This window comes from Haematobia irritans, chromosome 4 (assembly GCF_050003625.1).
Source record: "Haematobia irritans isolate KBUSLIRL chromosome 4, ASM5000362v1, whole genome shotgun sequence".
Classification (NCBI taxonomy): Eukaryota; Metazoa; Arthropoda; class Insecta; order Diptera; family Muscidae; genus Haematobia; species Haematobia irritans.
In genome coordinates, this window is record NC_134400.1 from 175,158,186 (window position 1) to 175,172,376 (window position 14,191).

A 14,191-nucleotide genomic window follows, 5' to 3' on the forward strand; every position below is an offset into this window, starting at 1 on the left:
GGGCTATTGTCAAGCGGAACCTAAAGAAGACCAAAAAACTGCTAAGGACGAGCAGTAGTTCAAGGCAAACTGGCTTTCTGCGGCGAAGAAGGTGGACAAGGTGGTTGTACAAAATCTGATGGCAGGTGTCAAGCGTGAGGCCCGGCAATTCGGATTTGGAAAAGCGAAAGCCTAACTGAATATTTTTCCTGAATTTTATACTAATTGAACTTGAAAAAGAAATTTAATTTGAGTTTTTAAATAAACGATTTCATCGATTTACACGCGTTTTCCCTTGACCAATTTTTGACCGTATCACCCTTTATTACCCGGAGTCGAGCTGATGAAAAATGCTGGAGTCGGAGTCGAGCAAAATTGGCTCGACTCCACAGCCCTGGTTACAACTTTGAAACCAATTAAAACAAAAAACATATTCATATCTTCTACTACATAGTCTCACAAGAGCTCAAATAAAATGAATATAATATTACATGTTAGCCTGATACCGAAACAGGCAATTGACGTCCAAATGCATTATATCTAATTATACAATTATTTTTCGAGCTTTATGGACAGATATAGATTAAGGAACATGGTTAATAGAGCCATTGAAAAGAAAACGCCAGATACAAATCTATACACGCCTGGACTGTACATGTTTCGGTTCGGGCGAATGAACCTTTCCACAGCCTTTAGTATAGATCTGGCTGGGAGAGATAACTCAATTTTGGGCCCTTTATGCTAACTCCTTATGGAGAAAACATTTGGGAAATTTCCTCTTACAAATTGAATATAATTTACTCAATATGCATTTAAGGTGAAATAAAGCAATTATTTTTTTAGATTTCAAAAAAAATATTTAGTGTTTTTTCGGACTTTTTATTTAGCCTTTTTTTTTGTTTGTGGATATTTAGCGGTTTTTAGTGAAACAATTCTGACAATGCTGTTCTACAATTTCTTTGTTAAATCGATCATTTTTCGAGTGTACCATCGTTATAAGGAAACCTTTGTTACTATTAACGTTTGATACTCAAAGCTTTGCATGTTTGTAAGTTTCGACAAGCCTCATTTAACAGTTTGCCTCCAGCAATAAATATAATTAATTGCACAATAATTTTGAGGCAACCAACGATTATACAAGGCCAGATTTATCTATTTGAACGGGCTAGGGTAACTCACTCATACCATCTCTCATACGCTGCTATTTGATTTTGAAACAAAAAAAAAGTTTGTTGCTATGTGGCCCATATGTGCACAGAATTCATAGGAAAAAAGGTGATTACCCCACGGGGCCATCTTATCTCTCATGTCGGCTGCTTTCTCGTTGGACAATCGACGTCAGTAGTCAAGCTTATCATGAGCAAACATCTGATAAAATATTTCATTCAAATCACATCACCACTATCTATCTCACCTACTAATTATTCTAGAATAGAAAATGTTATGGACGATAATTAATCACGATTTCTATTTTATTTCATTTCATTTCAGATTGAAGCCGGTATTTGATATACCATTGCATGTACCCATACAAACGGTTGTGGTGACACCAGGTAATACTCACATTTTGGCACCCTTGCGAGATGGACGTTTAGCTGTGGTAGCTGTACATTTGCCATTGTCTAGTTCCAAGAAGCATATGGTAATGAATGTCTAAAATTGATAGAAGGACTTTTTTTTGCATGGATGCCATAGATGCCATGGTCCTCTCTGTTTTTACGATTTGGTTTAATTGAGTAATGCAAGCTTAATTCTATATAACAATTAAGCTGAAAATGGAAAGAAACTAAACTAAGTCAAAACTATTTCCCTATTACCTTCTTACCCACTCACTATACTATCATACACTCCCCCTTACTAATTTTATATATCAAGAATATTTTTAAAATATCTAAAAGTATTATTTATAGATCTATATTAAAAATGAAAAAGTGTACGGTTTCACTTTTGAAAAAAAAAACTTTTTGAAAAAAAAAACACTTAAATCATCTTAAAAATGTCAATTCAATTTTACCTATTAGTTGCTTCTACACACAAAGAAAATTTCATTAAAATTGAGCCAACAAAACTTTTTCATTGATATAAAGAAACATTTTCATTAATACAATGAAAATATTCGTTAATCGTATGAAACGTTACGTTGATTATTACAAAGTTCGTCATAATAACGAAAAATGCCATTGTATTAACGAATTTGGTTCATTGGCTCGCTATTTCGTTAATATAACGAACATTTTTCTATTAGTGTATAGTTCTTTCTTTTTTTTTTTTGATAAATACAAATATTGAAGGTTTAGACAAATTCAGAATGACACGATCCATATGAACAGTCATTTTTACCCTTATTCTAAAATAATTTGGTTAAGTGACCTCTTGTCTAAAATAAAAAAAAAAAACTTATGACACATGCCCCAAATGGCACAGTGGTTTCATATTAATCAATAAAAAAATTATTTATTTTGTACGAATTGAGTGGAAAATTCTTCGTTATATTAATGAAATGTGTCATTGAAATTGAACCAATGAAAAAAATTCGTTGATATAACGACATTTTTCCTTATTATAATAAATTTTCTATTTATCAACGAAACGCTTCGTACTATTAACGAGTATTTTGATTGTCGCAATGAAAATGTTTCATTATATCAATGAAGTAGTTTCGTTGGCTCAATTTCAATGAAATTTTCATATATTCAAAACTTTCAGTATTTAAATTTTTGTTTTTTTTTTTAATTCCATTTGCCAACAATTATATTTGTACCGTATCGTATAATAATCAAAGATAACCATTGTGATCGTTTTTGCAAATTCATCCCGTCCTTTGAATACAATAAGAAATATGTAAAATGACTTTTTATTTTCCTTTTCATACCCAGCAAAAAAATTTGAAAGTTCTTCCAAAGGCATAACTTGAAAAGCACTTCCAGAAGATGCACTCCCAATGATGTTCTTTATTTTAACTACCCAGGAAGTTATTTTAATTCAATTTTTTATAACTTGCTCTTTTCATATTTTTAATGGGTAATTTTAAAATTTTTTTTGTTTCAAATTGGTTAAAAATAGAGTAAGAATACATAAAATGGTACAAATCATTTAAATTTTGTCGAAAAAGATGCTAACTCCAATCTGAAAAAATTGTGAATTTTTGAAAATATTTGAGGTCAAACGAATCCATTAAAAATTATAAAAAATTTATAAAAATTATTTATTTGACAAAATATCACAGAATTTTTTAATTTACATCCAAAACATTGAATTCGGATCACACCTAAAGAAGTGATGCAAATTCAGTGCAACGGCTGTTTAAATGGAGTACTTCCGTCCTATGACAAGCCCATGTTAAATTCATCGCTTCTGCGTCAATTTTGCACCATTTCCGGATCCAAAAAGAATATTTGCATTACTTTTTTACGACGCTTTTTTTGCTGGGTAGTTCACACTCTTATATATTTCACTGGTTTATTTATTTTTATGAATTCTATATTTTTTCCGTTTTGATTGTACACTCCATGAAGCATTAGAACAAATCAATACAAAAAAATCAGCCGAACCCAAACTAGAAAGAAGGCACAATAAAAGAAACCATGAAAATACGGTCTTAGTTTTCAAAAAAAAAAAACAAGATGGTAGACAATCGGGTATGTTCTGGATTTCCCTTCACATCGACTTCACCTTTCAATTCGATTTCCCCTGAAAATTTTTTGGTTGTGCCATGTTTCCCGTGGAAAAAAATACAAAATACCTGTTTAACCTCTACCTGTCCTCGATTCCACCCCCTCCTGACGGCGTCGAGATTGTGTCTTATGCGGACGATTGCACAATCATGGCATCCCGGCCCATTGTTGATGACATTTGCGATCGATTAAATGTCTACCTCGTTGATCTTACCAGTTAATTCACTGCAAGAATTTTCAGGATATCTCCCACCAAATCCTCAGCCACACTATTCACTACATGGACGGCGGAAGTACGCAGGCAGTTGAATGTCAGAGTCGATGGCGGAACAATTCCGACAACAAATTACCCCAAGATTCTCGGGGTCACATTCGACAGCCTTTATAAGTCGTCCGCCCATGCCACTGCAATTTGTGATAAGCTCCGCGGTAGAAACAAGGTCCTCAAGTCGCTTGCCGGCAGCACTTGGGGTGCGAACCTTGTTAACTACATATAAGGCAATTGGCCGGTCAGTGATAAACTATGCAGCGCCAGTGTGGACACCTCAAACGAGCGATACGCAGTGGAATAACATACAGGCCTGTCAGAACGCTGCCCTTAGAACCGCAACAGGATGTCTACGCAGTACACCCTTGGATCACCTTTATGCGGAGACCAAGATAATCCCAGTGCGTCGACACAACTAAATGTTGTCAAAGCAGTACCTCTTGGGTTGCCATCGAAGTTGTCATCCGAATCACCATCTTGTGGATGGACAACCTCCACCCAGGAATGTAAGGGTTGATCTTCACCTTCTAGAGCCAGAGATCCAGCGTTACAAAAGAGAGCCTCTAGATCAGGCAGCATACCAGACAGGTCTGAACAGGATTCATGAGGATACTGTAGCTGAAGCGGTGAGAAGCTACAAGGTTAATCCTGTTCTCGGAGTCCGACCGCCGCCCATTACACCGGAGGAGAGAGACCTCCCACGGCAGACAAGGGTAGTTTTGGCCCAACTAAGATCAAGCAAGTGCCGCCGCCTCAGTTCATACTTATCAGTGATTGATAGCAGCGTAGCTGACGTGTGTCCCATATGTAATCAAGGGCCACATGACACTCGTCACCCTTTTGCTTGCCCAGCTAAGCCTACCCGTCTCACTACCAGATCACTCTGGACACACCCCATCCTTGTCGCAGAGTTCCTTGGTCTGGCTACCAGCTGAACTACACACAAAAATGTTTTTTTCTGATTCAATCACGAAATTAGTTGATCCAATTAATTTTTAATTGAAATGTCTTCAATCACTGAAATGATAGTATCAATTAAAAAATTAATTGAAATTTAATTAAAAAGTTAATTGATCCAATTAAAAAATTAATTGATACTATTATTTTTGTGATTGATTTTTGTTTCAATTAAAAAATTTGTTGAATCAATTAAATTTTTAATTGAATATTTTTTAAAACTCAATTAAAATTTTAATTGGAAAAATTTTCGTGAAATTTTTTTGTGTGTACACAAGCATAGAACAAAATGGATGAAACTATATTAAAAACTTACAACAACAAAAAAATACCTGTTTGCGTGTTTCGAAACACAAGCTGATTTTAAACAACAAGTGAAAGGGAAATCAATTTGATCAATTTGTGATATATTTTTTAATCCTGTTTTAGAGGGCTTACATATAGAAACCAAATGGAGAATTGAAAATAAAGGATTTACTTCGGTTTCAAATCCTTCGTTTTGCAAATAAGAAAGATTCCACAAAAAAAAACGTGAAAACTTTTCCCGTCTGTGAGGGGAAAAGTGGCTTACAGAACAACCCCGACGGGAAAAATTCTCCAGAAGGCTTTCATGTGAAACCCAGAACCCATACCCGAATACTGAGGTCTCTAAAACTGCAAGAACATTCCAAATTAGTGTAACCATTATGCCACTTTTTTTTATGCGGTGATACTTTCGTGCCACTTTTGTTCTGCGGGTGACGCGTCATAACGACTTTACCGGCAAATACTTGATTAGTATACTGCCCGCCACATGATTAGGACATCTCCATTTGCAATCGATATTTCTTAAAAAAAAAACAACAACAACAATAAAATCCACCCGAATTTTTATTGCAAAAATATTAATGAGGTATTCTGCACTGAAAAAAAACCATGTCCGGTTCCAAAGATTGTGTCTTTACATTAATGATTTTGGAGTAACTCCGGAGAAAGAGCCAAACAAGCGAATAAGTAAGGATACATTTAAGACACAAATCTCTTCTAAATTTTAGTTTTACGTACCCAGCAAAAACATTTGGAAGTTCTCCTAAAGGCACTTCCAAAAATGTCCTCCCAAAGATGTTCTTTATTTTAAGTGCACAGGAAGTTCATTTGAGTCCATTTTTGTAAAACTCGCTTTTTTCATATTTTTAATAGGAAATTTAATATTTTATTGTTTCAAATAGGTTAAAAACAGATTAAGAATTAATAAAATAGTGCAAAATTATTTAAATTTTGCCGAAAAAAATGCTAAATCCTGTCTAGAAAAATTGCGACTATCCGTCGGCCCCGTCCGACTTTAGACTTTCTTTACTTGTTTGTTTCAAATAAGGTGAAAACGGACTAAGAATTAATAGAATGGTACAAATTATGCAAATTTTGTCGAAAAAATGCTAAATCCATTCTAGAAAAATTGTAAATTTTTGGAAATATTTGAGTTCAAACGTTTCTCAGACAAGCTTTAGATTAAAAATTAAAAATCATAAAAAAATATTTTTTTTTTTTTGCAAAATATTACAATATTTTTAATTTCACATCCAAAACATTCAATTCGGATCACATCTTAAGAAGTGATTCAAATTCAGTGCAACAGCTGTTAAATCCGTCCTACGACAAGCCCATGTTAAATTCATCACTTCTGCGATAATTTTGCACCACTTCCGTATCCAAAAAGAACATTTTCTCTACTTTTTTGGTGACGCTTTTTTTGCTGGGGTGTTAACTTCCCACAAATTGTAAACTTTTAAAAAAGTCGCGCACATTATCGAAAAAGTGGCACAAAATCGTAAAAAGTGTCAGATTTAGTGGCACAAAAGTGGCACAACGGCAACGCTGCTAAGGGAACTTTCGGTCCTATGTACTTGTTTCTCTTATTGAGGTCATTTTCATAGTTTGAAGAAATAAAAACTGGAATTAGAATTTGTAAAAATTTTTGTTTGACGTCATACGAAGTTTCAGATGGACACATATTTAGTAAAACTCATAAATTGTAGAAAATTCGATATTACTTTGTGCGAAATTCGAATATAGTAAAATGTTATGCTTCATTTGTGTGTCTGTTTTTAAGTTAACATGCAGCATTGTATTATTGAACTCAATATTAACATTCCATGATATATGCATTTTATATTATTATTATTATAATTTTTTGGCTAAAAACTCCTATTTTATATACACACTATTCTACTACTAATCACGCTAATCAAGACATTCGATATCGAAAGGTTTTAAGCGAAATCAAATTTGTTTTCTATTCGATTGGGAAAAACATTTGATACACGTGTTGTTTATATCTTTTTCGCCAAGCGCACAAAAATTTATTAAATTAATTTTTAATGGAAAGTTTCTCAATCGTAGAAATGAAAACACACAGAAAATTGTTATATATTGGGTCGTGGTGAAAATCTGAGTCGATCTAAGCATGTCCGTCCGTCCGTCGTGTGAAATCACGCTAACTTCCGAACGAAACACGCTATCGACTTCCAACATGTCATAAGTAGTTGTTATTGCCGTAGGTCGGATGGTAGTGCAAATGGGCCATATTGGACCACTTTTATGTATAGCCCCCATATAAACCGACCCCTCAGATTTGACTTGCGGAGCCTCTTACAGAAACCGGTTGAACAACAAATTAACAACCATGAAATAATTGGTCCATATCGGTCCATAATTATATATAGCCCCCCATATAAACCGATCGCCAGATTTGAACTCCGGATACTCACACTCCAGATTTGAACTCCGGATACTCACACAAAAATTGGTCCATATCGCCAAAAAAAAACTATGAACATTTTATTTCTAAAGAAAATTTTTTCAAAATTTAATTTCTATAGAAAATTTTGTCAAAATTTTATTTCTATAGAAAATTTTGTCAAAATTTTATTTCTATTGAAAATTTTGTTAAAATTTTATTACGATACAAAATTTTGTTAAAATTTTATTTCTATAGAAAATTTTGTCAAAATTTTATTTCTATAGAAAATTTTGTCAAAATTTTATTTCTATAGAAAATTTTGTCAAAATTTTATTTCTATAGAAAATTTTGTCAAAATTTTATTACGATACAAAATTTTGTTAAAATTTTATTTCTATAGAAAATTTTGTCAAAATTTTATTTCTATAGAAAATTTTGTCAAAATTTTATTTCTATAGAAAATTTAGTCAAAATTTTATTTCTATAGAAAATTTTGTCAAAATTTTATTTCTATAGAAAATCTTGTCAAAATTTTATTTCTATAGAAAATTTTGTCAAAATTTTAATTCTAGAGAAAATGTTGTCAAACTGAATTATATACGTATTTAATCGGGTTTTTTTCTTTAATATATACCCCATATGGACTAACTTACAACTTAGAAGACGGTGTTACGAAGTTTTAAGATACCTTGCCATCGGCAAGTGTTATCGCAACCCAAGTAATTCGATTGTGAATGACAGTCTGTAGTAGAAGCTTCTACGCAATCCATGGTGGAGGGTACATAAGATTCGGTCTGGCCGAACTTACAGCCGTATATACTTGTTTTTTTCTACTTCTATCACGAAATTAATTAATCCAATTAATTTTTTAATCAATCAAAAAAAAAAAAAAATTATAGCAAAAATATGCCAGATTACAAAATTAATTGATTTCTTAGGCACTTTCACTTAATATTGTAATTGGTTTTTCTGAAGATTTGATTGTCGTCGATTTTTTTTTAATCGAGGCATTCAATTAATTTATTGTGTTATTGTTTATTTATTTATAATTAATTTTCGTTTAGATGAAATAATGTTCAATTCTATTTTTTGTATTTATAATTGAAAATGTAAAACTTTCCAAACAATAATTCATTGTGTTATTGCATATCTATTTATGATTGTTTTTCCTGTGGATTAAATAATTTTCAATTATATTTTTAATTGTTTTTTATTTGATTAAAATATTAATTGGGCTAATTAATATTTTAATTGAAAATCTAAAAAATTTCTTATTTGACTTTGTTTATTAATGTGATTAGAAAGTTAATTGTAATAATTATTTTTTAAATGATTACTTCTTCTTTCTTTCATTCAACTTTTTAATTGCAATACTTTGGTGATATGTTTTCTGTGTATCAATCACCAACGTCAAATAAACCATTAATTAAAAATTTATTGATACTATTAATTTTTGGTGATTGATGTTTGTTTCAATTAAAAAAATGGTTGAACCAATTAAATTTTTATTTGTATATAGTATTGAATTAAAATTTCAATAGAAAGATTTTTGGGTGTTATCCTGTGTGGATTTACGATTTTCAAAAAATTCCAGAGTCGACAAAAGAAAAATGTCAATGATATCAATTAAAATTTTAATTAGTTGTGAAAAAATACAATTAAATAATTCCATTAGGTTAGGTTAGGTTAAAGTGGCAACCCGATTAAGTTTCAGACTCACTTAGACTATTCAGTCCATTGTGATACCACATTTAACTAAAGGTACATATGGGCACTTCTAGTTATTAATTAATTCCATTCCAAAATTCAATTAAAATTATTTAATCAATTAAATTGTTAATTGGTTTCGGTTATTGATATTATCAATTCCGTGAATGAAGCCATTTCCAATAAAATTTTGATTGGATCAATTATTTTCGCGATTGAAACTAAATGATATTGGTTTTTATGTACAAAAAGTCATCTTCGACTTTTTTCAAAAAAATCTATTAGCCGAAAAGTCGATTTTATTTTTTTTTCACATTCTGCAAACACAACCACAGCGATAGGCGTTGAAATTAAACCAATAATGAAAAAAAACGCAACTAAATTTTGTTATTTATTTTGATACTATTTCGGTTTTTTTGTTTCTTATGGATAATGCTGAAAAAATTACACATTGAATACCGTATTCCAAGTATTTAATTGCATCGACATTTTTTTTTCGATACGAAAATTAATTCGATATCGAATGGCATGACTAGACCACTGATTTATACTACTATATAATAGTTCCAACTATTTTTTTTATTATATATCACATTTAATTATAACAAAAAAACGTAGAATTTCGTTTATAACAGTGTCATGAAAATAAAATAATAATTCTTTTAAATAAATATTAATGTAGAGAACATACATGAGTTTATTATGAGCAAATATTTGTATGTATTCAATTTGTAGTATACCTGCATAGAGATATAAGAATTTATAAACTAAAATAAAATAATGTTGTTACAATTTAAATAAAGAAACAAAAAACTTTTTTACTCATTCGTCTAACGGGCAAATAAATTTAATTAAAAAAAACTAATTTCCTATCATCCCAGCACAAACTCGGTAAGTAGTTGAGGTGTGAAACTCATTGTTAAATGAGTTGTTGTTGAGTCATTTTTCTCAACAAATACATTCTGTTTGGCCATACGAATCTATTTTATACAATAACGTTGTAGCAGAGTTAATACTAAATACAATTCCCTATATTCAAAACAATGGCCCTGTCAACACTGCGCTGCATCATATGGTCAAAGCCTTCATAAAAACAGAACTTGGCAACACTGCATAGCAGGGATGGAAAATGCTGTACTATAGTACTTTTTTCAATACCGTAGTACCCCCGCAAATGATTTAGTACCTCTTGTTAAGACATTTTTGTGCCGATATCAGATTTATTGTACATAGTTTTGACAAAATATTTTAATACTTTGAAAAAAGTCTTTAACAGACTTATTAAAACTACAAAAAAATATTATTTAGCAAAAATGTTGTCAAAATTTTATTTCTACAGAAAATTTAGTTAATTTTTTTCTTTTGGAAAATTTTGTCAAAATTTTATATCTATAGAAAATTTTGTCAAAATAGAAAATTTTGTCAAAATTTTATTTCTATAGAAAATTTTGTCAAAATTTTATTTCTGATGAAAATTTTGTCAAAATTTTATTTTTTTTGTCAAAATTTTATATCTATAGAAAATTTTGTCAAAATTTTATTTCTATAGAAAATTTTGTCAAAATTTTATTTCTATAGAAAATTTTGTCAAAATTTTATTTCTATAGAATATTTAGTCAAACTTTTATTTCTGCTGAAAATTTTGTTAAATTTTATTTTTATAGGAAATTTTATCAAAATTTTATATCTATAGAAAATTTTGTCAAAATTTTATTTCTAAAGAAAATTTTGTCCAAATTTTATTTCTATAGAAACTTTTGTCAAAATTTTATTTCTATAGAAAATTTTGTCAACATTTTATTTCTATAGAAAATTTTGTCAAAATTGTATTTTTTTTTTGTCAAAATTGTATATCTATAAAAATTTTGTCAAAATAGAAAATTTTGTCAAAATTTTATTTCTATAGAAAATTTTGTCAAAATTTTATTTCTGATGAAAATTTTGTCAAAATTTTATTTCTATAGAATATTTAGTCAAACTTTTATTTCTGTTGAAAATTTTGTTAAATTTTATTTTTATAAAAAATTTTATCAAAATTTTATATCTATAGAAAATTTTGTCAAAATTTTATTTCTATAGAAAATTTTGTCAAAATTTTATTTCTATAGAAAACTTTGTCAAAATTTTTTCTATAGGAAATTTAAAAAAAAAAAATATTTCTATAAAAAATTTTGTAAAAATTTCATTTCTCTAGAAAATTTTGTCAAAATTTTATTTCTATAAAACATTTTGTCAAAATTTTATTTCATTGTTGTTGTTTTTGAAAACGATGCATTGACTAAACTAAAGCTGAAATCAAAAACAACAACAATGATTAAGGAAAAAAAGACCAACAATAACAAAACAAAACGAATGGAAAATTTTATTTCTATAGAAAAATTTGTCAAAATTTTATTTCTATTTAACAGACTTATTAAAACCACAAAAAATATTATTTAGCAAAAATGTTGTCAAAATTTTATTTCTACAGAAAATTTAGTTAATTTTTCTTTTGTCAAAATTTTATATCTATAGAAAATTTTATCAAAATGTTATTTCTGTAGAAAATTTTATCAAAATTTAATTTCTGATGAAAATTTTGTCAAAATTTTATTTTTTTTTTGTCAAAACTTTATATCTATAGACAATTTTGTCAAAATTTTATTTCTGATGAAAATTTTGTCAAAACTTTATATCTATAGAAAATTTGGTCAAAATAGAAAATTTTGTCAAAATTTTATTTCTGATGAAAATTTTATCAAAATTTTATTTCTATAGAATATTTAGTGAAACTTTTATTACTGTTGAAAATTTTGTTAAATTTTATTTTTATAGAAAATTTTATATCTATAGAAAATTTTGTCAAAATTTTATTTCTATAGAAAATTTTGTCAAAAATTTACTTCTATAGAAACTTTTGTCAAAAGTTTATTTCTATAGAAAACTTTGTCAAAATTTTTTCCATAGGAAATTTTTTAAAAAATTTTGTCAAAATTTCATTTCTCTAGAAAATTTTGTCAAAATTTTATTTCTATAAAACATTTTGTCAAAATTTTATTTCATTGTTGTTGTTTTTCAAAACCATGCATTGACTAAACTAAAGCTAAAATCAAAAACAACAACAATGATTAAATAAAAAAAGACCAACAATAACAAAACAAAACGAATGGAAAATTTTATTTCTATAGAAGAATTTGTCAACATTTTATTTCTATAGAAAATTTTGTCAAAATTGTATTTTTATAGAATTTTTGTTTAAATTTTATTTCTGATGAAAATTTTGTCAAAATTTTATTTCTATAGAATATTTAGTCAAACTTTTATTTCTGTTGAAAAATTTGTTAAATTTTATTTTTATAGAATATTTTGTCAAAATTTTATATCTATAGAAAGTTTTGTCAAAATTTTATTTCTATAGAAAATTTCGTCAAAAATTTATTTTTATTTATATACACAAAATTTATGAAATACCATGAATTCTACCAATCTACCAAACCGTGATTACAATACTACTGTAATCTTGTAAGTTGATATAAAACGAAAACAAAAAAAAAATTAAAATTGAGTAGTTGACAAACAAAATTCAGTCTAAAGGTGTTCTTGACCATAATCTTTCAATGGAATTTTTGTTAAAATTTTGTGAAAAAGTACTTTTTTCTCAAAAAAATACCTTTTTTGTACTCTCTTAAAAATTGTATTTTCCATCTCTGCTGCATACGGCACATGCAAAGATAATTGAGAATAACAAGATTAAGCCTTGTGCTCTTATAAAGAAAAAACAAATGTCAAGGTGTAGAGGGCTATGAGAAAAAAAATTGGTTTATTTGTCAATTTTTTCCAAGGCACCTCTGCCCAGGAATAAATAAAAACAGCAATATTCACATAAAACCATAATAAATATTCGCTTTAACATAAACATACGTTTTATTTTAATTTTCTATAATCGTCTTGATATTGCTTTTATGGGTTTTAATTCAGAAATTTATGAAAAACACAAATGTTATGATATTTTCCGACGCAAACGGCAGTACATTTGAGAGACACGTCGACGCAAACTTCATGATATTTTGTTGGCACAGTCATCTGGTGCTTCAGTTTTGCAATGACAAGACTGCGTCTTCTTCTAATTTGTCTATGACACATGTTCAATAATGCAAATGAGGTTGGAAAAAAAATGCGCAAACAATCATAAATACACACAACAAATTATGATTCAGTCACGAAATTAGTTGATGCAATTATTTTTTAACTGAAATGTATTCAATCACAGTTTTAATTGGGCATACGAAATATTTGATTAAAAAATTATTTGATTTGATTTGAAAATTTAACTTAATTATTTAAAAGATTCAATTAAAATTTTAATAGATGTTGCAAAAAACAATTATTTTTATTTATTTAATAAATAAATAAAAATTTATTTAATAATAAATTTAATAAAAATCTTTATTATATTACAAATTATAATAAATATACATGTAAGGAAAGTCTAAAGTCGGGCGGAGCCGACTATATTATACCCTGCACCACATAGTTGATCTACATTTTCGATACCATATCACATCCCTCAAATGTTTTGGGGGCTATATATAAAGGTTTGTCCCAAATACATACATTTAAATATCACTCGATCTGGACAGAATTTTATAGACTTCTACAAAATCTATAGACTCAAAATTTAAGTCGGCTAATGCACAAGGGTGGAACACAATGTTAGTAACAAAAAATATGGGAATCTGAAGCAATTTTTAGGAAACTTCGAAAAAGTTTATTTATGATTTATCGCTCGATATATATGTATTAGAAGTTTAGGAAATGTAGAGTCATTTTTACAACTTTTCGACTAAGCAGTGGCGATTTTACAAGGGGAATTTTAGTATTTTGACCATTTTTGTCGAAATCAGAAAA

The 14,191-nt window shown here is 28.8% G+C and overlaps 1 protein-coding gene across 2 annotated transcripts in view; it reads left to right on the forward strand.

Moving 5' to 3' along the window:
- The window catches only part of LOC142237241 (neurobeachin-like protein 1), a 272,260-nt gene extending 269,201 nt beyond the window's left edge, over window positions 1-3,059 (forward strand). For both annotated transcript variants that reach the window (XM_075308615.1, XM_075308616.1), the window contains one exon: window positions 1,471-3,059. In XM_075308615.1, the coding sequence (XP_075164730.1) occupies window positions 1,471-1,636 (166 nt within the window). In that variant the 3' untranslated portion in view covers window positions 1,637-3,059. The remainder of the gene's footprint in view (window positions 1-1,470) is intronic.
- The last annotated feature ends 11,132 nt before the right edge of the window (window positions 3,060-14,191 follow it).